We start from the raw sequence: 23,030 nt of genomic DNA, 5'->3' as shown, positions 1-23,030 counted from the left end.
CCCCTCAACTGGATCGGAAGGCCCTGTATGTAATATCACCAGCAGGGCGGTTTTCCTTCCCCAGGTCATTTTGCAGAGGATGTGCTAGTATGCCCTGTGGTATCTTCCTCTGTGCACTTTTCTTTTCCATCATAGGGAGTGTCTGTCATACCATGACTCTGGCCTAAGGTCACCTCTCAGGGTCAGATCCAGCTAAGTCCCTTGCATCTGTGGCAGTGGTGGTGTGAAGAGGGTCCTCCCTAGGACCTAGCTGGCTGTTGGCTGATTAATTCCCAGCCTCTCCTGGGAAACAGTCTTGATGAGAATCCCAAGGGAGGCCAGATATGGTTCTCTCTTCCACTTGACAGCTGCAGGCCTGAGTGAGGCAATGACCTGTACCCACTCTGCCAGGAGGTGGGTTAGTTTGTTAGCTTGGCTCCCAGGGGTGGGCCGAGAAGGGCTGGGCTTCTACTAGCTCTGGTCATTGCCTTGCAGACACTGGGGTACCAGAGGCCAGCGGGTGGGGGTGGGTTGCACACTGGGTTCTTTGTGTAGCCTTCCTTTCTTTAGGGATTGATATTGAGGCAGGCCCCATGGGAGGGCTGAGGCAGGGGCTAGGTGGCCAGACCCTTCTCAGGAATAGCAGCACTACTACATCTTGTCCCCAGCCCCCAGAACTTATAAGAAGCCCTTCCTTGGAGGGCCAGCATGGTGCCAGTCCCCATAGCAGGCTTGCTGGGACAGGCAAGGGGAGAGGTGGGGCTGCCCCAGCTGTGTTGGGGAGGGACTAATACTCTCAGCTGACAGGGCCTGGGCTCAGCACGTGGGTGTATTTGTTTACATGTATGTATCTGTGTGCCTGTGTGTTCATATGTAGTATTTGCTGAGACCTGCATATAACTCATATCTGTGATTTCATATAACTTCGCTTTATGGACATTGTTAATGGCTGTATTATCTCGCAGACACATTTGCCACAAGCCCCTTGGCTGGCTTCCCTTGGTGGTAGGTTCAGGTTATTTCCTCTCTCTTGCTTGTGTAGGTCACCCTTTTGTACATAAAGAGTTTTCCATATTTAAGATTATTTTCTGGGTGTCCTTTCAAGAAGTGGAATTACTGAGTCAAAGGGACTGTACATTTTAGTGGCCTCTGACGTGCATATGGGCGCATCTGAACCGTGTTTTGTCAAGAATTTTTAACCTTGTGTTTATAATAATATAAGTATTATAATTCTTATTCATAATTAATGTTATAAATACATAATTTCATAATAAGAGGTTGTATATATTGACTTCTTGCTTTGCTAGGCACTTTATATGGATCATCTCATTTACCCCTTAAAACATGAGGGAACACACAGCTGAACTTCTGTGCCTTCTGCATGACAGCTCTTCAGACATTTGTGTTGGCAGTTATATTAATGACACTGACATATGCACACATCAAGGTATTCACTTTTGTACACATCAGATACGAGGACTCTACGTGTGCTGCTGCTTAGCCAGCTTCCAGTGGGATTAAATGGTTTCTGGGCATCAGGCTTCTCAGGGCCATCTCCCAAAGATTGTGTTCCTGTTGGCCACGTTACTGCCTGAAACCTTGGCTTCTTGGGCCCTTAATTTGTTGTGTATCGTGGGGTAACTTGGGTCGTGGGTTAGCTCCCCATCACCGTCTAGAGCCAACACTCCTGAGGGCCAGGTTCACCTGAGCTGGAATGTTTCTGCCGGGCGCGTGGGGCACCTGCAGAGGAGCTCCTGTGTCTGTAGAAGGTACGCACGTGGCATGCATCATCACTGGGCAGCTGCCAGACTGCTTGGCTGGCTGCCCTTCCAGGAAGCCCTCATAGAGACTCTCGGCAGTCTCTGGGTTTGCTTCAGGTCACAGGAGGCAGCCGCTTCTATAAGGAGATGGTATGTGCCTCTGTATGTACTTTTGTTATCATACTTGCCCACCTGTGGGCAGCATATCCCAGAGAAACTGCAGCCACTCCTCCAAGCTGTGAGGACAGATGTGGTGACCTGCCCCTCTTCTGCCTGACTGCATGAGCACTGGGGGATTTTTCATTTGTTTCAGCCCCTTTATTATTCTGTGGAGGTTGCACCTGTAAGATATGTTTAAGGAAGACCTAACAGGGAGATAGTCTGTCCCATCAGGGGGTTGGTGAGAAATGCAGTTCTTAAGTGTCACCTTGAGCATTTCCTTTTTTCTAGCATGGTCTCATCTTACCTGGTGCATCATGGGTATTGTGCCACGGCCACGGCTTTTGCCCGAATGACTGAAACCCCGATTCAGGAAGAACAAGCGTCCATAAAGAACAGACAAAGTAAGGTTGATTCTCCTCTCCCCTCTCCCTCCCTCTCTCACCTGTCCCTAATTCTGCTCTCTGGCTCATGACAGCCTTGGGTAACCTGTCAGGAGTCTGTTCAGCTCAGGTCCTCACCAGAAGACCGGCCCACAGCCCAGCCCCAGGCCCTTCTGTCCCTCTTTCAAGACCACACTGTCCAGAAGGACAGTCCAGCAGCATGGGAATGTCTCGGTGCAGCCTCCCTAATGCATACTCTGATGGCCTGGCACAGGCTGGGGCCTGGTATGGCTGGATCTTCCTCCATGCTTGTTTCCTTCCTCCAGCATCCTGGATTCCACTCAGCCTCCTGTTCACGGTCTTCGAGAAAGAGTGTGTTTGCATCTTACCAGTTCAGTGCCCTGCCTTTGCCACCATTTACTCAACCTTGGTAGTTCTGCCTGCCCCTGGGCAGAGAGGGGACTGAAGCAGTCAGACAGGGGGAAGGCTGATGCTCCGTGGCCACTGTGGTAGACCTTTCTCTGCTTCCCACCTCTGGTCCTGGGCTTTGCAGACCAGCAAAGAAGGAGCCAAAGGAAGCTTTCCTGGTATTCATACTAGCCTGCATACTGCGTGTTTGGGGCTCTTTTGTGGAAGGAGGGTGCTGGGAAAGAGGAAACAGCCCAGAAAGGAGATAGGAAGAGGAGAGGAGAGTGAGGGAGAGTAGGTGTGTGTGGACACGTGTGTCTGTGTGTGCCTGCTTGCATCACTCTGAGCCTGTCGTCTCTGTGTATGTGCATGTGTCTGTGTCTCCCAGAGAAGCCACGCCCAGCCAGACAGTCGGAAAGGGATCCCAGACTTGGGATCTACCCAGAAGTCGCTCCCAGCAAGACGCACCAGGCCCCAGGGCAAGAGCACGATGCCGATGGCCTTAGAGGTGTCAGCGTCAGAGCTGCCAGTGTGAGGAGGGTGACCTCCTCTCTCATCAGGGGGCGCGCCGCAGCCCCTGAAGACTGCCGAGACATGGGCCCTGGCCCAGAATCCATGAGCTCCCATTGGCAACCCCCTGTGAAGCCTGAGGAGAGAAGTCTGTCTGAAGAGGAGCCTCTCAGGCCACGAAGCTGCCCGGGTGCCCATCCTTAGATTATGCTCCCACAGCCAGGACCTCTTCCCCCGCCCAGGTCCCTGGCAACCTGTACTGCGTAGGAGCAGGCCTCCAAATTCAACCTGCTGCCTCTGGGCTAAGAGCACCCCCCTCCATTTTCCCCTCTTACTCTTTGAGGACTACCTGACACTTGACAGAAACCAGGATCTGTTGTGGGGCTGGTTGGCCAGGTTGTTTCTTCAGCCTCTTCTGTGAGCATCTCAGTGGGCTTGCCACTCTGAGCCAGCCCACCTGACTCTCAGCTGGTCCGTGCTTGGGGCTGGCAGTGTGTAGACGTGTGGCTGTGAGGAAGGTCTGCGGCCCCTCACTCACTGCCGCATTCTTGCTCTCTACAGAGATCCAGAAGCTGGTGCTGGAGGGCCGTGTGGGTGAGGCCATTGAGACCACACAGCGCTTCTACCCAGGGCTGCTGGAGCACAACCCCAACCTGCTCTTCATGCTCAAGTAAGTTTGGGGCACCGTCAGGTCCCCCACAGCCCAGCTGGTGGTGGGCATACACAACCCAGACCAAGCCCAGAGCGTTGCTGCTCTGCTCCTTCTGCAGGTGCCGACAGTTTGTGGAGATGGTGAATGGGACTGACAGTGAGGTCCGCAGCTTGAGCTCCCGAAGCCCCAAGTCCCAGGACAGCTACCCTGGCTCCCCAAGCCTCAGCCCCCGACACGGCCCCACTAGTTCCCACATGCACAACACAGGTCAGCCACTCTCCAGAGGGCTCTGGGAAGAACTGGTGTGGAGAAGCAAGGCCACCCATACACCCTTCCCTGGGATGGGCTCAGGGCTTGCTGCTGGATTGGGGGAAGGGAAGTGGGACCACTGTAGTTATTCCTGGGGCCCTGCTTGATGGCAAGCTGCCCCTCCTCTTCTGACTGTCCCCCGGCTTTTAGGAGGAGATAGTCCCAGCTGCAGCAATGGTGTCGCTTCCACCAAGAGCAAACAGAACCACAGTAAATACCCTCCGCCCAGCTCCTCCTCTTCCTCGTCGTCGTCCTCGTCCTCCTCATCTCCATCCTCAGTCAATTACTCCGAGTCCAACTCAACAGATTCCACCAAGTCCCAGCCCCACAGCAGTACCAGTAACCAGGAGACCAGGTGCCTGTTCTGCTCTGCTTCTTCCTCCTGCCTTCTGCTCTGCGCCCACTGCAGCCTGTCCTTTGAGCGCCACCCTGCCCTTTACCCCCACCTCCATCCCAGGTCTGTGCCTGGAATAGTAGCCGCTGAGCCACCAGGCCTGGCATTGGCTCCAGCTTCTGGTCCAACTCTTGATTCAGCTGCCACTTTCCTTGGCCCTGTCTTTCTCCAGAGGCACTGACACTGAGAATGTGGTTGCCTCCAAGAATACCAGGCCTCTCAGAACCCCCAGAGTCTATACTAAAGGAGCTTTTACTGGGCTTAGCTTGTGGTCAGCCAGGTTGGGCAGGCAGGGTTTTTAGGTTGCAGACTGTAGGTGGCTTTCAGTAGCCTTCCAGCATGCTACAGGGCTGAGCTGGGTTTGGCTTCCAGAGATGCCTATCAGGACTTAACCTGCCCTGGTCATTGGGGGTCAGGGGGTGTGTAGAAGGGGTGTATCAACTCAGAGGAGGGCCAGGGTGGGGACGGTCACAGAGGCAGCATGGGGACCAGAGTGGGAGTGAGATAACAAGCCTCTGGGATGGCTGGTGTCACAGTAGGGCCCAAGTATTAGAGCCTGGGAAGCCTGGGAGCTGTCCTTTCATGCCCTTTGGGGCGCCTCAGTTTACCCACTGCAAACTGCGGCTAAAGCCTAAATGGAGGCCCAACCAGGCTGCTCCAGTCACATCCCTTTTGCTAACTCCCACCTCAACCCTTCTCCACAGCGACAGTGAGATGGAGATGGAGGCGGAACATTACCCCAATGGTGTGCTGGAGAGCATGTCCACACGCATTGTCAATGGTGCCTACAAGCATGAAGACCTGCAGACGGATGAGTCCAGCATGGGTAAGGCCATGCCCCTGCATGGTGTTCCACAGGCGGCATTGCTCAGTCCCGTTGTCCTCTCCCCTCTGTGGTGGTTGGGATGGGCAGGCTTTGGTGGCTGGAGAAGCTCTATCCAGATCTGGTCCACTGCCTCCTTAGCCAATCATGAATCGGTGCTTGAGGTGGGAAGGCCTCAGCCTGCTGCCCAGAACAAGTTCCCAGCGTTTGTAGCTGGAGGGAGCTGGTGAGAGCAGACACCTTATGAACACCCTTGTATCTTGCAGAGGGTGGGAAGAGGGCAAGCTTGAGTCCCGTCTGACTCCTAGACCATGGGCTATAGGTGGACATAAGAGGAGCTCAGCTCCGGATGGTCCACCTGCTCGTCTCAGCCCTCACTTGCCTCTAGCAGAAGCTGCGCCACCCCAGCCTACCCCCAGCCAAGGTCCTTCTTGTCGTGCTCTCTTTGGGGACCCCACCCCAGCCCTCCCTTTCTCTCTTCACCCTCCTGATGTGCTCTCTGCTGGGCTCTGGGTGCAGATGATGGGCATCCTCGGCGGCAGCTCTGCGGGGGCAATCAGGCGGCCACAGAAAGGATTATCCTGTTTGGCCGTGAGTTGCAGGCACTGAGTGAGCAGCTGGGCCGGGAATACGGCAAGAATTTGGCCCACACAGAGATGCTGCAGGTACAGGACAAGCCAGGCCCTCATACAGAATGGGCCCCCATTTGGTGGTGGGGCAGTGTGACTGTGGGAGGGCACTGGGGGCAGGCAGCAGCAACGGGACAGTGGGCTCTGGTCAAGTCTGCAGTGGGGAACAGGACATCCAGGGTACACCCACCCTCTCTACGTTCTGGGGAGGACACAGCCCTACCTGACCCTTCGGTCAGGGTATGTTGTGCTCTCCGTGGGCACCACACAGGGCCCTGTATCCCCCTGGAGCCATGGAGGAGGGGGTGCGTGGTGCGTGCCACAGTCCTTTCAAGAATGCCCTGTCCTTTAGGATGCCTTTAGCCTGCTTGCGTACTCAGACCCCTGGAGCTGCCCAGTTGGCCAGCAGCTTGACCCCATCCAGAGGGAGCCTGTATGCGCTGCCCTCAACAGCGCCATTTTAGGTAAGTGGATCTAACAAAAACAGAAGCTGGCCTATGAGTACCTAGGTTGGCCCCTTCACCCCTCCCTAGAAATTGCTGATGTTTATCCAAATCTGGGCAGTGAGCTCTGCCCAGAGGCTCTCTGGTGACCCATAGGACTGTTGGGCTCCCATGGCTGAACCTAAACCCTCACCTCCCTCTGCCCAACTGAGTTGGCTGGCTAGATCATGATGGGCCCTAGACTATGACCCTGGGCCTTGGCTAGCTCATTGCTCTAAAGAAAGCTGAGATTCACAGGCAGGGCCATGGCCTGGTGACACAGAGACACATGAACGCTCTGTTCCAAGAGATTCTGTCCACTCCCCCCACCTTCTGCTCCCAAGGGAACTTTGACCTGGGCTTAGCCCTGAGCAGGGCAGTGACCAGGCCTTGTCTTTTCTCCACAGAGTCTCAGAACCTGCCAAAGCAGCCCCCTCTGATGCTCGCCTTGGGCCAGGCATCTGAATGTCTACGGCTCATGGCCCGAGCGGGCCTGGGATCTTGCTCCTTTGCCAGAGTCGACGACTACTTGCACTAGCTGACCACACTGTCTGGCCCCACCTGGCCCTCCCTCGGCCCCAGGGCTGGAGCAGCCCTGCCCTCCATCGGCACCTGGTGCAGGGACCTGGAAGCCATGGGCAGAGTCCACTCCTCTTGCCTGGCCTCCCCCGTTCCTCTCCTTCCTTCCCTTCCTTCCTTTCTTTTTCTCCCACCCTCAGTCTCTCTCTCTCCCCCCTTCATGTGCAGCGGCCTATGACACAGTATTGTCTGGTTACTTCTATTTTGAAAGAAGGGGTTTGTTTTGAGGAGAGGTTGGGGTTTTTTAATCTCCCCCCCCCCCCCGACTGAGCCACCAGTATTTATCTCTGGAGAGTTTGTGCTGAGCTGGTTTCTGCTAATTTAGTGGTGAAGCCTATCCAAGTTGGTGATAGCTTATTATTTTCATAAGTAAAAAAAAATGAGATTATATATATATAAATATATATATTAAAAAAAGACACAGTATTTATCGTAGTGTTAGTGGTCCAGCACCTCTTGGGTGAAGCTGTCCAGACACCATACGTTTTTGAGGCCAACTCATTTAAAAAGAATCATCTCTGTCACCTCAGCCAAGTGATTCGTTTATTTCAGGCTTCCCCTTTGTTGAGCCACAGGCCCAGCTGCAGCCTAGGGAAGCCCAGTAGGCTTTGGGGGCCACATAGTGGGCAGGTCAGGCTAAGCTGGTTTGCAGCATCTGAGAGGTGTGGGTCCCTAGGCCCCTGAGAGCTGAACTGAGCAGAGAACTGCAGGGCCCAGGTCCAAAGAAGAGATGAATTGGCCCCGGGGCTACACAGCAGAGCAAGGGAGTTAGAGGGCCCTTGGCTAGCACGCTATCTATCGTTCTACCCTGCCTCTCACTGCCTGCCTTGCCTCTCTCTCTCTTCCCTTTTCAACATCCTGCCTGCCTTTGTTGTTAAGATGGCCAAATAATTCATTTACTCTAAATTGATTGCCTGAGAGCTGCTGAGTGTCAGGCTGCGGGGAGGAAGTCTCCATACCCAGGACAGAGGCCCTTGAGTACAGGGGCTGCCTTTTTCCTGCCTGGATCGTCACCGTCTCTGCACAGCTCTGGTGGAATTGATGCTTTCTGTTGGAAAGCCAAGCCTTGTGGAGACAGATTTTTGGGCTGCCAGTCGCTGGATTGGATGGAACCCTTGACCCCCTAGGCCAGGCCTCACTGTAGCTGTGCCAGGCAGCTCCTTTGCAGTTTGGCCCCGGCCACTCTTAGGAAAGACTGTTAAGAATATTTGCTGGCCAGAGGAAAGGACCTCATGGGCTTTACAAATGTCCCACCGTCCATGTCAGACGGATCCTCACAGCTCGTGGGTCAGAAACAGTCCCGGTACTGCCATCAGGGAATCAGGAGAGGAAGGGTTACGATGCTGCCAGGACTTAGGCCGGCCATCTGTGGAGAGGACAGACTGCCCAGGAGGAAGAAAGGGAAGAGGCCTGCCAGAGGAGCACCAGGATGGGCTGGGATTTCCCCATCGGCCTCACAGTGGGAGGGAGTACCCAAGCAGCCCCTGCAAAGGGGCAAGGTCAGAAGTCGAGCTTCCAGTCCCTGCCTGGATCTGGGCTGGCCAAGCTCCTGCTTTCCATCAGTGGATTCAGGAATGGTTGGTGTGGCCTGAGATATTCAGTGCCCACCAGGACTCGCTGGGCCTACAGCTGGACAACAAGAGAAATGATTGAGTTGGACTAACTGCTGGTGATGGGCCCAGTGGCCCTGTGCTCTCCCAGAATTCTGCCCTGGGACATGATCCTGTAGGCTGCTGCTTTTTTCTTGGTCCCTACTAGGGCCCCAGCTGGCATCCCAGAGACTGCAACCCATCAGGGGAATGTTGTCCTGTCTGTAAAGGAAATTCATCCTGTGCAAACTTGGGGATGCCTAGCTCCCAAACCAAGAAGTTGGAAACATCAGGCTCTTAAAATGGTCAGAAGCAAGCAGGATTGGGAATTAAAACCAGAGGCTTTTGCAACTGGAACGAAGTTCAGAGAACATCTACTCCAACAGTCCTCTCCTTTTATAGATAAGGAAACAGGCCCAGGAGATTAAGTGACTTGGCCAAAGTCACACAAGAAATTAGGGCAGAACTGGGACTAACCTCATTCCTGAGGATTGGACAACACTGTTTAGTCCTAAAGCTGAATGGCGGGTGAGGGGTTAGGCTGGCGAGGCCTCCAGCAGTGTCTGCGCAGCTGGTACCTTCAGGGGTGTGTCAGGGATGGGGATGGGTGCCTGGGCTTGGGTTGTAGAGCAGCTGAGCAGCCCAGGAGGGCTCAGGACAGCTGTGTGCTGCTTGGGGTTGGGTGTCCGCCTGCCTCACACTCAGTACCCATGGCCACCTCCCCATTTTCTGTGCCTTATCTCACTGTTTCAGCTGAGTCCAAGTTGTTTACTCTGTTCCTCTCCAGAGGGGCTTTCTGTCCCAGTTGGACAGCATAGCTTTGGGACATAAGCCTTTGCCCCACAAGCCGTGGAGAGGTCCAAACTCAAGCTGCTTGAGCCCACTGTCTTGCTGACAGTCCAGGCCTGCCTGCCAGCCCGAGGAGCCCCTTATGCACACCCAGTCCTGCCAGCCTGCTTCCGGGAGCCGAGAGTGGGGAAGGCACCTGGGAGGAGTCCCGGTGAAGAGCTGAACTTGAACCAAGGAGGCAGGAAGAAGACCTGGCTCTGTTGGGTTGTTCAGCCCTCGGGGAGCAGCCTTCCCTACTTACCTTTTCCTCTTGCTTCACCAAATGGTCGCTCCTTCCAGAGCAGAAACTGGCGGACATGCAAAGAAAGCCAGAACCCCTATTCCTCACCTACATGGGTCTGTGGCTGGGTGTCGGCCGGCAGAACAGGGACACCAAGAGATGGAGAAGCGGGGACTGCCCAGCCTCCCAGCACCTTCCTACCCCTTAAGCAAGCACAAAGAAGATGAGGCAGAGACCTGTCAGAGCTGAAAGTTCCTTTGGTCGCTCACAACTCAGGTATGCACACCGTGTGGCAGCTGGGCAGGAGAGCCCTACTTGACCACCAGCCCCGTGCACACGGACCTGTGGCCAGATTGTGGACTCTGGCTGCCTCAGGCGCCGCATCTTTGCATTGGGTTTTCCTCCATTAGTAACTACAGCTGACACAGATGTCCTCCACATCGTGCACACTGGTTCTGCCTTTGTCCTCGCAAGTTGATACTTGGCATTAGCATGAAACTTGTGGGTGTGGGAGGGTTTAGAGAGAATTCTAACACAAAACATCCTATTAAATTGTACTTGAGAGATGAAAAAACTCCTGTTGTATTTTGACAGAATTATTTTTATTAAAATACACATCCATGAGTAGTCACGAGTGTCTGGTCTCTGTTGTGAGTCTTGCTGGGATTGGCACCCTTGGTGTGGCACAGCCATCCTGGAGGGCTTGGCCCCTTCCCAGGCTACTTGTCGAGTGCCTAGGCCCCTGGTGTCTCAAGGATTCTCAAGACTTTTTGCAAGACCCCAAAGAGCATAGATACTTAAAGCTTTGATTCTCTCCCGCGAAACAGCTTTCATCTGAGACAAAGAAAAAGTAGCAAATACAAAAAGGTGGGCCATAGGACCTCTTCTCCTCAAATTAAGATTTTAATGCATTCTAAATACGCTTGCTCCAAACACTGGTCACAGCTCTTCTGAGGGGTATTAAGGTTAGCTTCCTTTCAGTCTGAGGAAAAGAGCTCATGCTCAAAATCCCAGTTTGGGTGACCCCAGAAAATTAACCTTTCTCAGCTTCATTTTCCCCATTCTTAACATGTTAATCCTGCTTCCCCATGGTGACAGAGGATTACAGCATGCACAGGGCAGGGCTTGGCACCTAGGGACACAGTACATATGACCACCCTGCCTCCACGAGGATGCTCCCTAGTGTGACTGGCCTGCTCCTGCCTCAAGCTGCCTCCTCTGCTCGCAAGGCACCAGGGTTTTAAGCAGAGGAGGCATAAAATAGATTATGTTGCTGTCCACCTGGAGACAAGACTCGAAGCAAAGAAACCATCTAGAAGGACAAGGCCAAACACAAGAAGGCAGGTTTGAGAAATATTTAGGGGATGTTAGCACCACAGGATGAGTGACCGGATGTGAGGGAGATCGGGGTAGCAAGAGACAAGGCAACTGCAGGCTTTTTGTTGGGGTGAAAGGATGGATAATATAGGGATATATTATCCACAAGATAATACAGGGAACAGAAGGGAATGGGTGGTGGCTAAAAGTCACTGGAGTGAGGAGGTTTGCTGGAGAGCATATAAATCTATCTCAGAGAGACAGGTTTCCTGGAACTGGAGAAGGGTTCTGTGACCCAGTAAATAATGAAAACTGTCATGGATGCGCACAGTGAACATCACCCACTAATTGAAAGCTCTAAAAATCCTGTGTTAAGATGTGTAGCTTAACCCAGCATTTTCCAAACTTACATTACTACAGAATGCTTCCCTCAGGGGCATTTTACAGGACTCTCAGGGAAAAGCTAGTGTAGAGGGAAGAGTGGAGTATTAGATTAAGCACAAATGTCTGGTTCCATAAGTAAAGCCACAGTAAATTCATTTCCCTCCAGACACATTTCCAACATAGCCTGTTTTACACTAAGGCTTACCGGTTTATTTCGCTGCTCTAGCGGACAGTTGGTGAAACAAAGGGTACTCTCGTTACAAAGTGGTGTTTATTTGGGGGGAACTAGGTTCCAGTAAAGAGATCTGGAGGACTGAGGTCACAGTCTTGAAAAGCACTGACTTGTAAGGAACAACCAAAGAACATCCAGAAGAGGACCCCAGACAGGCACGAAAAAGCGAGTCATTAGGAGTCAGAAAGCCGCGAAGTCCGGCGAATTCGAGAGAACTGTCGTTCCGCAAAGATACATCGTTATCCAGCAGCAGACCTTCCTTCTTTCTGGGACAACCAATGCTCACCACACTACTCAGACCCTCCTCGCTCTTGCTGCCGGGCGACAGACCGGAAAGAAGCCTAGGCTGGGAAACCTCTCCGTCTGCCGCCTCCACCGCCGGAAACGAATGACCAGGGCTTCCAGCCAGACTGCTTAACCTCCGCCCCCAACCAGCGAGCATGCGCAGCTCTCGGCCACGGCCCCTCCCTACGGTGGTCCACCCCCGTCAGGGAGCATGCGCAGACCTCCCGCCGTCCCGCCCCTCCCTTTCCAGACCCCGGTTCCTTAGAAACCAGGCGGCGCGTTCCCGGTGGCTGCGCGCTAGATTCTGGGGCCCGTGCGTCCCCGCCAGCCTTCCTCAAGGAGGGCTGGTGGCCGCCGAGACCCGTCCAGACCCTTGGTCTCCGGTGCGGCGCAGGGCGGGGCATGCCAGTTTGCCAGGTGAGAGGCGGCCGGCGACGGCGGGTGAGGATGAAGAAGGGCATGGCGCGGCGGCGAGCGGGCGCCTGCCGGGCCTCCTCCGCGGCTCGGCGCCCGAGGTCGGAGGCGGGGATACGCAGAGCTGGGGCTGGAGGGGGCCGTTCTAACAGCCAGCGCGGGCTCGGAGTTCGGGGGTCGCCCCAGAGTTCGTCCTCCCGCCTCAGAAATAGGACCTGCAAGTTTGGTCGTAGGATTTTAGAATTTTGGCTCCTGGAAGGACCTCGGCCATAACCCATCCCTTTACCGGACGCGAAAACCTAGGCTTCCCCGCCCTGTGCCGAGCAGAACCCCCTACCTGTGTGAGGACCGACGCTTTGTGGATAAGAATGTGAGGTATGGGAACCTCAGACAAAGGGCTCGTGGGGTAGCTGGTCCATCGTCTTTCAGAATGAGATGGTACTTTTGGGGGATAAATCTTTAAGAAAAGAGCGTTCAGGTGGCAGGTGGGAGAAGGGACACTCCAGAAGGTGCGGTGGCTCTGCCAGTCCCGGAGTGTCCACTGGCCACATCTCCCTGGGCCTGGCCTACCTTTGAAGCTCAAGAAGGAAGCAGATGGACTTGCGAAGACAAAAGGTGAGGTGAAGTATTCTCAAGGCATTATCAGATGAATGGTGAGGGAGGAAGAGGGGGCCGGGAGATCAGGACTTGTGAATGGTGGTGTGAAGAGTTTACAGCAGCATGTAAAGAACAAGACAGGAGTAGAAAAGTTTAAAGCTGCCTTGGTTAGATACCAAGGAAGGTTATAAACCTTATTTTTGTTCATTGTTCCCACAGTGTCATGCTGAGGGCAAGACACACGAGGAAGGAAGTAGGTGGCTTTTAGTATCCAGAAACTGGTCGCACAGGGCAGAGGACCTTTGTAAGCTATGGGGCACAGAGGTCTCAGAAGGAAGAGCCCCGAGTCTGTGATCTTCAGGTGAACTGAACAACTGTTTAAATTAGAAAAGACACTTAATGCATTATTGTGATGTGGAGAGATATGGAGAAGATGGTAGTCAGGAAATCTAGATACATTCTTATTTATTTATTTTTGGCTGCCGTTGGGTCTTCGTTGCTGGGCGCGGGCTTTCTCTAGTTGCAGAGAGCAGGGGCTCCTCTTCGTTGTGGTAGGCGGGCTTCTCATTGCAGTGGCTTCTCTTGTTGCGGAGCACGGGCTCTAGGTGCACAGGCTTCAATAGTTGTGGCACGTGGGCTCAGTAGTTGTGGCTCATGGGCTCTAGAGCGCAGGCTCAGTAGTTGTGGCGCACGGGCTCAGTTGCTCCGCGGCATGTGGGATCTTCCGGGACCAGGGATCAAACCCTTGTCCCCTGCATTGGCAGGCGGATTCTCAACCACTGCGCCACCAGGGAAGCCCCTAGATACATTCTTGATAAGGAAACTCATTTCCTTCTGAAAAGCTACACCAGGGAACAAGAGTTTTAAGGCCATCCATTTTACAGAAAACATGAAAAAGTTAGTGCTTTTGGACTAGGAGTTTAGAGAATTTATCTGTACCAAGAGCTGAAAATTTTCAGCAGACAGTACTATTGGTAGACACCCACCCCACCCCCACCATTTTACAGCTAAAGATTCTATTGTGAGAGACTTTCTCTTACCACCTGGTTGTTCTATACCTTTCCTATGGAATGATTGGTCTGGATCTGATCTGTTATTTTTATTTGTTGGGAAAATGCAAATATGTGATTTCTATAGTAATACTAGAACCCATTAGTAGTAGGATTAGCAATGAAAAAATAAGTACTCCCCCAAAAGACATAAATGTTTGTAATATGGGGAAAAGAAGTGTGTGATTTTTAAAAGATGGTCCCTGATTCTAATCATCGAAGTCAGTTTGTTGCTAGCTTGATAAAACTAATTATCATTGTGTATTTGACTTTGCTGCAGGGTTGTTGTTTTTTTTTACCCCTCAGAGTGATAAGAGAAGATGCATTGAAAGTATGATGATGTTAATAGGTAAAATTAGTTTAAGGAAGAAAGCTTTGTTCTTCCAGTGTCCATAACTATGGCAATTGCGGCTTTGCATTTTATTGACTTTTCTTCCATCTCTGGAAATATTTGTATAAATACCTCAAGAAATAATGGGGTATTATCAGAAGGATACGTAATCTGTGGGGGAACGTTGGCACTGTTAACCAAATCCTGTCAGAAAAGCTTTATGAAAATTATTGTATTCTGTGTAGAAACCCTCATTACTTTAGCATTGGCCCAGATAGAAGACAGACAAGTAGGCCAAAATCAAAGTAGATGGAAGGGAGCAATTACCATCTGTGGCACTGGATAGGGGGTGGGAGGGTACTTTGAATGTCAGTGCAAATACTTCCTTGAATGAGCATTTGGAGAAGATAATGCTTAAATGTGGTGAGTGTGCCCCATGGATTTGTGTGCATTATTTTTGCCCCTCTAATCAGAAAGACACTTGTTTTCAGAGGAGAAAGATGCGCACACTCTCAAAGTGTTTCTTCATTGCTATGGCAATGAGACCTTTGACAAATAATTACTTAACATCCATTCCATTTTCTGGGACAGCTGAGCGCAGTTATCAAACCTGGCCTGTAGTAAAGTAATCAACAGTATTTAACAGGCCAACTTACCAGATAAACCAGTAATGCTAGCAGGATTTACTTTCACTGAACTGCTTTTCTAGTTATACAATAAGAGGAGAAATAAAATGGGCACACAGCGTGATCTCATGTAGGAAGTTGTAATACAGAGTTGGTGTTCGGAAAACACAGGAATCAGCGACCACTCACTCAGAAGCAGAAGAGCCCTTCTGATGCCTAACAAGTCACTTGTGTGTTTTTATAATAGGAGGTCCAATTCTAGGATAAATCCACTATTAGAATTGGACAGCGTCTAGAAAAAAATTGGTTGTTTTGCTATATTTGAGAATTCATTTACAGTATAGTAATAGGACATTATTTTTCTTACATACAAATAAAAGCAGCTTTGTATTAGTAAACTTCAGGACAGCCTAAAAGTCCAAATTACTTGAAAATTTAGATGTCAGGTGTTTTTAAGAGTGGGGAATGAAAGATAGTTGAAATAAGTTTGGGCTCATGAAAATCAGAATGATAAAAGATGCTGAGAAAAACATGAAAACAGTAAGACTTCCCAGCACACTAACATTCACTTATGAATTAGCCATTAGGCCAGGAATGAGCTCATTCAAGTACCATGTCTTTAAACCCAGACAAAGGAAATGAGAAATGGAGTAAATATTTCTTTTTCATGATGATAGGAATGAACACTTAGAAAATAGGATTAAACATTAAGAAGGAAGAGGTGAATGTTCCTGCATTACTTAAATACACTCAAACCCTACCCTTAACACGTGTTCTTTAGTTCCTGCTCTTAGAAGGGGAATTGCAAGTAGTGCCTTTGTCCTAAGTACTGTCGGTTTTCAAGGTTGCCAGTGACAAAATGCCACACTCTTTGGGACCCAGGATTGCCAGGAACTACTGTGGGGATACCTCAGTCTCCCAACCACCTCTCAGAGCCATTCCCAGAAGCTGCTTCTGTAATGGTTCCTATCTGTCTTCTACTATGAAAGATTAGGAACGAAGGCTTTGAGGAATGGGAACTAAGTACTGAGCACAGTCTTCCTTTCTGGCCTGGGATAACTCTGCTTCTCTCAAACTGTCAGCTCTCAATTTCTCATGAGAATAGATAATCCCAAAATACAACCGGAAACGCTTCTACTTGGCTTTGAGATTTACCATATCACTTTACAACCTCAAAATCTTTATTATTTACTTTCACGATTATATTTTGCTTAGAATGATAATGTTAGGCAAATCATGTAATTTCTGGGCCATAATTTCTTAACCTGTATAATGGTTATAACAGAAAATTGGAAAATGACATAGGTGCCTAACACTAGAGAAAGGAAAAGCTGGTTCATGTAGTCAGTAAAATACCACGTAACCCTTAAAAACTGTCTGTGACAACATGAAAAATGCATGTCAAAATAGTAAGTGAAAAAAAATCAGGATACAAAGTTGTGAATACAGTTGGATTACAAGTACATCAAACAGATGTAAAAACTTAGCAAAAAGGAACATAAAAAGAACACATAGTAATTTTCTATAATGAGTAAATATTAAAACAAAGAAACCAACAAACCCCTCCTGAAAGTTTCTTGCTTGTGTAAAGAATGATACTGAACTCGTTTTCTCTCTGCGAGCCTTCACCCCTTCTTGCTCTCTGACTGTATTAAAAGTGGTGGAGGGAGAACGGTGGCAGGGACGGGGCAGCACTGATGTTCCTAATTAACTCAGGTGTCATGAACCAAACAGTAGTGCAGTTACCTAGGATAATGAATTTACATGTGCGTATTTGAAAGGTGACTGTACAGATCTCATGCTGCTTTCTAAGACTGCTATTTCTTTTGGTGCTCGTTGATGAATAGTTTTGACTCTTAGGGTCTCTTTTGGTGCTTGTTGATGGATGGTTTTGTATTATAGCATCTCAAAGCACATTTTAGGATGTTCCACGTGGTTAATGGTTTCTGCAGCTTGGTGGTGGTTCCTGCTAGGAAATGGTTATCATCTCAGAGGGGCCTGTCTGGGGGTGGCTCTGGGAGCCTGTGAGATGTGTATTTGTCATCCAGGCGTCCTCTCATTGTCAGGGAAATGGGAGATGGTAGAGAGATCAGCTGTACTTCCTGTTACTTTTCAGCCTTTTGCACTCATATTTCTGTGCCAGGTGCTAAGGGGACATAGCTTGCTTTTTGAAGCACTGGGGGAAATGATTGAACATAGTATTTCTTATCTGATCTTATTTTCGAAGCTAAATCATTGTGCTTAAACGGCTGTTTTGGTTTCCCCGACCGAAGGCTTGCTCCCGATCATGGTAGTTATTCTTTTAAAATTTTTGTCTTTGTTTCTCCTTCCTTCACTGCTTAATATTCCTGATATGCTAAGATTGTTGTCCAAAGAACATTTAAATGCCTTCAGGTAATTTCCAAATTATTATAGGAGTGTTACCAAATACCTTGAAGTGTTAAGTTTCAGGGACCTGTTATCTCCTTAATACAGTCTTGGTCCTGAAAGAGCTTAGAGTCTCAATAGTGAGGTAAGACATTGAGCATCATTTAAACAATACTCGAAAATTCTAAAATACTAAAATGAATGGCTATTTTCAGGTGGGCATATCCCATATACACCCTGTATTTTATAACCGGCCTCCTTCATTACACATTAACCAAAAGGAAAACAGGAAAAAGGGGTGTTATGGCAAAGACTGTCCTGAGATTAGATTATTTTACATCTCAGGTTTAACACAGCTGAGCATGATCATGGCCTAGTTGGTAAGCAGTTTTCCGCATACAAGTCGAGATGTTTGTGAAGGGCACCAGGCATGTCCAGTCACTGGAGAACTACTCAACCTTCCTGGTGACCAGAGGCCATATAACAGAGTTAGAGAACACCGGTCAGGGTTGTTGTGTTCTGGGGTGCCCTAAGAACATCCTACACCCAAAATCTGAAGGAAGGCAGATAGGTAATTCTCTAAAGCGTCTCTTGCTGCCATAGAAATAGCCATTTTCACAGCGACAGGATGCTTGTATGCATATAGAATGTGGAAAACACAAAGGAAACCTTAGTAAATTAGGTTTGCACATTGAAAAATGTTTTATTATTACAATTAAAAACTCACCCTCTTCTTGGGATTACAGGTAAAACCAAAGTATGTAATATACCTCACTCTAGGGTTGGCTACTTCACATGCATCACAGCCAAGTGTGCTTTACTTCAGCAAAGGCAGAGTCTTTGTCACATGCCTGCCACTCATTGTGTTCCTCTGTCAAATTATTCCTTGGTATTCAGCAGTGGGTGTAGCAAGAAATGGAAACTAAGCTCCAGGAACCTGACCTGTCTGGATCACTGCTCCGTGCCCCACCTTCTGGCATAATGCCTGACTCATTGTTGCCCTTACAAATATTAGGGAACGAATGAGGAAAGAACTCTGGTGACTGGATATTGTACCATTAAGTGGAGTGAGGGAGCACAGGAGAAGGAGAGGAAAGATGATTTTGGGTTGGGAGAAGCTGGACGGTCTCTCGGGTGGGATTTCCAGTAGACACTTAGAAGTATAGAGCCAGTTAAGGACGTTTGCGTGGAGGTCAGAGTGAAGTTGAAGGATTAGATAAAATTGCTCTGTGAGAGAGTAGGGCTGAGGATGGAATTTTCAGGTTGATGTCAGTCTAGAACTCACTGTTAAGGCAATCTTTGAAAAAATAATCTCGTTATTGCCAGGCTTTCAAAAGCAATAAAGAATTAATGCAGCTGGTAGATAAGTACTTTTTCTTACTGTGATCATCCGCTGAAACTAACTTTCAGATAATAATTATCCAGATACCTCTGTGGGTGTTCAATTTACTTCTCCTTTATGACCCAATTTAGCTGACCCTTTTGTACATTGTGTAGTTACACCTCATTAGACAGGTCATTAGGCCTTTCATTAGTGTCCCTCCTAGGACACTGTGTGGAGGGTAGCGCAGAGGTGGGGAACTGGCATTTTTGGCTAGGGCTGGGTATGCTTTCCTGCTCTCTGGTGGCTGCCTGACAGTTTACCTCCGTGTCAGCTTGTAGAAATGGGGGAATAGCATTTCTTTCCCTGGTCCTGTTTGTGTTTTTGCTGTCAGTGAGAAGGCGGCGATCTCTATGTCATTGAGTCAGTGTAAGACACTTAAAATAAACAAATCATAGAAAAACTAAACCTTGCCACAGAGCCTTTGGATCGTTGAAACCCAGGGACCAAAGTATTTGTCATAACTCATGTGTAAAACTCAATGCCTGTTTGTTTTGTTTGGCTTTTATTTTTCAATGGAAACATACATGTAGGTAAAGAAACACTTTCACATTTATCTGAAAGCAGTCCTTCAGAAAGCAGTGTTACCCTTTCAGACTATAAGTACAGCTGGTTCATGGGGAGCTCTAACTGAACTGCAGGTAGTCCCTCTGCTGTGAACATGTAGTTCAGAACTCAAGCTGCATACTTCCCCTGGTTCCTGCTCAGGCTCGGGTGATGAGGTGTGGTTGTCTTCCCCCTTGGGTCCAGCACTGCTATCCACCCAGTGGCAGCGTGTCTACCACAGTGGCTCAATTCCAGGTGTTGGGAGGCCCAAAGGAGGGCTGGGGGACAGTTAGACATACCTTTCTAATTAGTTCTTGGTACATGACTGATGGTGAAGGCCACATGGAAGGCTACTAATTTCCCCACCAGTTTCCTGGGTTTTGCAAAAGGAGGATTGAGCTTAAAATTGACCTTTATGTTTTAATTTTATCTCCTTTACCATGCTCAAGAATTATGCTCTTATGTTATAGATCCCTTTGCAACTGGATGTTACATCATGGCACCCCCCTCCTATGGTAATGTTCCACGTATCAGTTCTGGAGCATCATTCAGAGAAGCTTATATTCAGGGAATTCGCTGGTGGTCCAGTGGTTAGGACTCGGCGCTTTCACTGCCGGGGCTTGGGTTCAATCCCTGGGCAGGGAACTAAGATCCTGCAAGCCCTGTGGTGTGGCCAAAAAAAACAACAACAAAGAAGCTTATATTCTTAAAGATTTTAGAACATATTTTGTTTACAGTAGGAAGGAGGGACTTCCCTGGTGGCACAGTGGATAAGAATTCGCCTGCCAATGCAGGGGACACGGGTTCGATTCCTGGCCTGGGAAGATCCCACATGCCGTGGAGCAACTAAGCCTGCGTGCCACAACTACTGAGCCCGTGTGCCGCAACTACTGAGGCCAGTGCTTCTAGAGCCCGTGCTCCTCAACAAGAGAAGCCACTGCAAGGAGAAGCCTGAGCACCGCAACAAAGAGTAGCCCCAGCTCGCCACAACTAGAGAAAGCCGGCGTGCAGCAACAAAGAACCAACACAGCCAAAAATAAATAGAATTAAATCTTAAAAAAAAAAATAAAATAGGAAGGAAAAGAAGAACTTGAGCAGGAAAAACTGTTGCCTTCTAGTCAGTGCAGCTACCACAAAGGCTTTGACCTGACTTCTTGATTCATCTGTTCTCGTACTTATTCATTCATATGCTCATTCCTCAATCATTACGCAGCAGCACCTACTCAGCTTCAGACACTGCTCTGTCCTGGTGACAGCAAAGTGTGAGATGGGCAACGTCTTGACATCATGACAGATCCCAGTGAAGTGTGACGGGCACTGTGAAAGCCAAAGCTCAGGCACAGCTTTTCTGAAGAAGTGGTGTTTAACTGGAGCCCTAACAGATCTGAGAAGGAGTTATCCTGAGGAAATAAGAAAAAGAAAAGATTGTTTCAGGCAGAGCAAACAGTTTGGACCAGAATCTCAGAGCAGGACTGAAAGAGTTAGATTTGGTAGTTGCTAGCATGCTGAGTGCAGTGTAAAGGGGAAAGTGGTAAGGTGGTGAGATGGGAAAAGGCCCAACCCACACTGGGGAGAGCCCGTGAAGGAATTTGGGCTTTATCTTAGGGTCACTTAGAGGCTGGGGAAGGAAATGGTCAGGTCCATTTCCATCGAGACTCACTCGATGTCTGTTCAGGGAACCAGAGCAGTGGATGAATTCAAGGGGCATTAAGATGTCCAATTGATGGGTTGTAGGGATGGACTGGCTGTGGGGGCAGGAAGGCTTCACTGCAGCCAGAGTGGTTCCTTAGGAGCTGGTTAGGTTTGAATCACTATCACTTGAGTCCACTATCACTTACTTTCCCTTCACGATTGTCTGTTGGCATTTGACTGAACATAGCCCCTAAGTGCTGGATCACTGTGGTCCTGCAAGCCTCGATTGATTATTTATTTACTTACTTAACTTATTTATTTATGTATTTATTTATGGCTGCATTGGGTCTTCGTTGCTGCACACGGGCTTTCTCTAGTTGCGGCAAATGGGGGCTACTCTTCGTTGCAGTGCGCGGGCTTCTCATTGCGGTGGCTTCTCTTGTTTCGGAGCATGGGCTCTAGGCGTGCGGGCTTCAGTAGTTGTGGCTCATGGACTTAGTTGCTCCACGGCATGTGGGATCTTCCCGGACCAGGGCTCAAACCCGTGTCCCCTGCATTGGCAGGCAGATTTTTTTTTTTTTTTTTTTTTTTTTGCGGTACGCGGGCCTCTCACTGTTGTGGCCTCTCCCGTTGCGGAGCACAGGCTCCGGACGCGCAGGCTCAGTCGCCATGGCTCATGGGCCTAGCTGCTCTGCGGCATGTGGGATCTTCCCGGATCGGGGCACGAACCCGTGTCCCCTGCATCGGCAGGCGGACTCTCAACCACTGCGCCACCAGGGAAGCCCAGCAGGTGGATTCTTAACCACTGCGCGCCACCGGAGAAGTCCCAAGGCTTGATTTACAGTGTGCTTCTCTGTTAGAGAGAGGAAACTTGACTACAAGGGGTCTGAGCTAACTGATAAGCTTGAGTCATGTCATGTAGAGGAGTGGTGGTAGTTGGAGAGACAGTTCTGGGTGAGGGCCCCTCTTGACAGGTCAAGTTGTAGCTTAAGACTGAGAGCATCAGCTCATTTTCCTAATCCCAATTGGCAGACAGAGCTATTCTGTTATATGATGCTTTCTTTCCTAAACCATTAAACCAGATTCTGCCCAAGACTATTTAATTAACAACGTAAGTACTCTCTTTATTACATTTGTGAATATATCCCAAGATCATACAGAATTATATACAGTTTTGATGAGTTCAGTATATACGTCTTTGTTTATTGATTAACTATGCAGAAGCAAGGACTGATATCTTTCATTTTTTTCAGCAAATATTTACTGAGCACCCACTACATATCAGACCTTGTTTTAGGAACTTGGGGGTACAGCAGTGAACAAAACAGACAAAAAATTCCCTTTCCTCAAGGAGCATGCTTTCTAGCAGGGGTGGTAGGATGAGACCAACAATGGGAAGATAAACCTGTTTCTGATAAGACAGCATTTGAGTAGAGACCTGAAGGAAGTGAGGGAGTGAGTAAGCCAAATTGATATCATCTGTACAGTAGAGGGAACAGCCAGCGCAAAGGCCCTGAGACAGAGACATACCTGGTATGTCTGAGATACATACAGCAGTAAACCACTGTGGCTGGAGCAGAGTGAACAAAGGGAAGAGAAATTGGGTATAAGGTCAGAAAGAGGATAGGGTGCAGACAGATCACATAGGGCCTTTTGTAGGTCAGGGGAAGAACCTTGGCTTTTATTATAAGAGAGATGGAAAGCTTGTGGCGCCTTCGGGCAGGGGAGTGGCTTGATCTGACTTACATTTTAATTGCGTCACTCACAGTGCTTTGTTGACAATAGATTGGGGAGCATGGGAAGGGGCAGGGTAGAATCTGGGAGACCAGGTGGGCTGTCATAGTAACACTGGAGAGAGGTGATAGTGACTTGAACTAAGGTGGTGGCAATAGAGTAGTAGGAAGTGCTTGGATACAGGATGCGTTTTGAAGGTAGAGAGCCAGCAAAACTTGTTTTTATGGATCAGGTGAGAAGTGTGAGAGAAAAAGAAGGATCAAAGACTACTCCAAGGTTTTGATTTGAACAGTTGGAAAATTTGTGTTACCAGTTCCTGAGATGAAGCCATTGTGGGAAGAGAGAGTTTGGTGGGGAGAAACATCAGGAGTTTAGTTCTGGACACCAAGTCGAAATGTACATCAGATAGG

General features: G+C 49.3%; 2 protein-coding genes across 8 annotated transcripts in view; both read left to right on the top strand.

Moving 5' to 3' along the window:
- Window positions 1–10,362, top strand: part of RANBP10 (RAN binding protein 10) — a 66,633-nt gene extending 56,271 nt beyond the window's left edge. For all 7 annotated transcript variants that reach the window (XM_022583432.2, XM_089903221.1, XM_089903220.1 and 4 more), the window contains 8 exons: window positions 2,190–2,302; window positions 3,761–3,869; window positions 3,970–4,118; window positions 4,311–4,515; window positions 5,259–5,380; window positions 5,897–6,042; window positions 6,359–6,470; window positions 6,896–10,362. In XM_022583432.2, coding sequence (XP_022439140.2) covers window positions 2,190–2,302; window positions 3,761–3,869; window positions 3,970–4,118; window positions 4,311–4,515; window positions 5,259–5,380; window positions 5,897–6,042; window positions 6,359–6,470; window positions 6,896–7,026 — 1,087 coding nt within the window. In that variant the 3' untranslated portion in view covers window positions 7,027–10,362. The remainder of the gene's footprint in view (window positions 1–2,189; window positions 2,303–3,760; window positions 3,870–3,969; window positions 4,119–4,310; window positions 4,516–5,258; window positions 5,381–5,896; window positions 6,043–6,358; window positions 6,471–6,895) is intronic.
- A 2,007-nt stretch (window positions 10,363–12,369) lies between these two features.
- The window catches only part of GFOD2 (Gfo/Idh/MocA-like oxidoreductase domain containing 2), a 37,548-nt gene continuing 26,887 nt past the window's right edge, over window positions 12,370–23,030 (top strand). The window contains exon 1 of the mRNA XM_089903227.1: window positions 12,370–12,972. The gene's annotated coding sequence lies outside the window, so the exon portion shown is untranslated. The remainder of the gene's footprint in view (window positions 12,973–23,030) is intronic.

The sequence above is a fragment of the Delphinapterus leucas genome, chromosome 20 (assembly GCF_059928025.1).
Source record: "Delphinapterus leucas isolate spDelLeu-1000000601 "Yukka" chromosome 20, BTC_Dleu_Yukka2, whole genome shotgun sequence".
In the NCBI taxonomy this organism is placed as follows: domain Eukaryota; kingdom Metazoa; phylum Chordata; class Mammalia; order Artiodactyla; family Monodontidae; genus Delphinapterus; species Delphinapterus leucas.
Note: the sequence above shows the minus strand (reverse complement) of the source record. Positions and strands in the feature narration are given on the sequence as shown.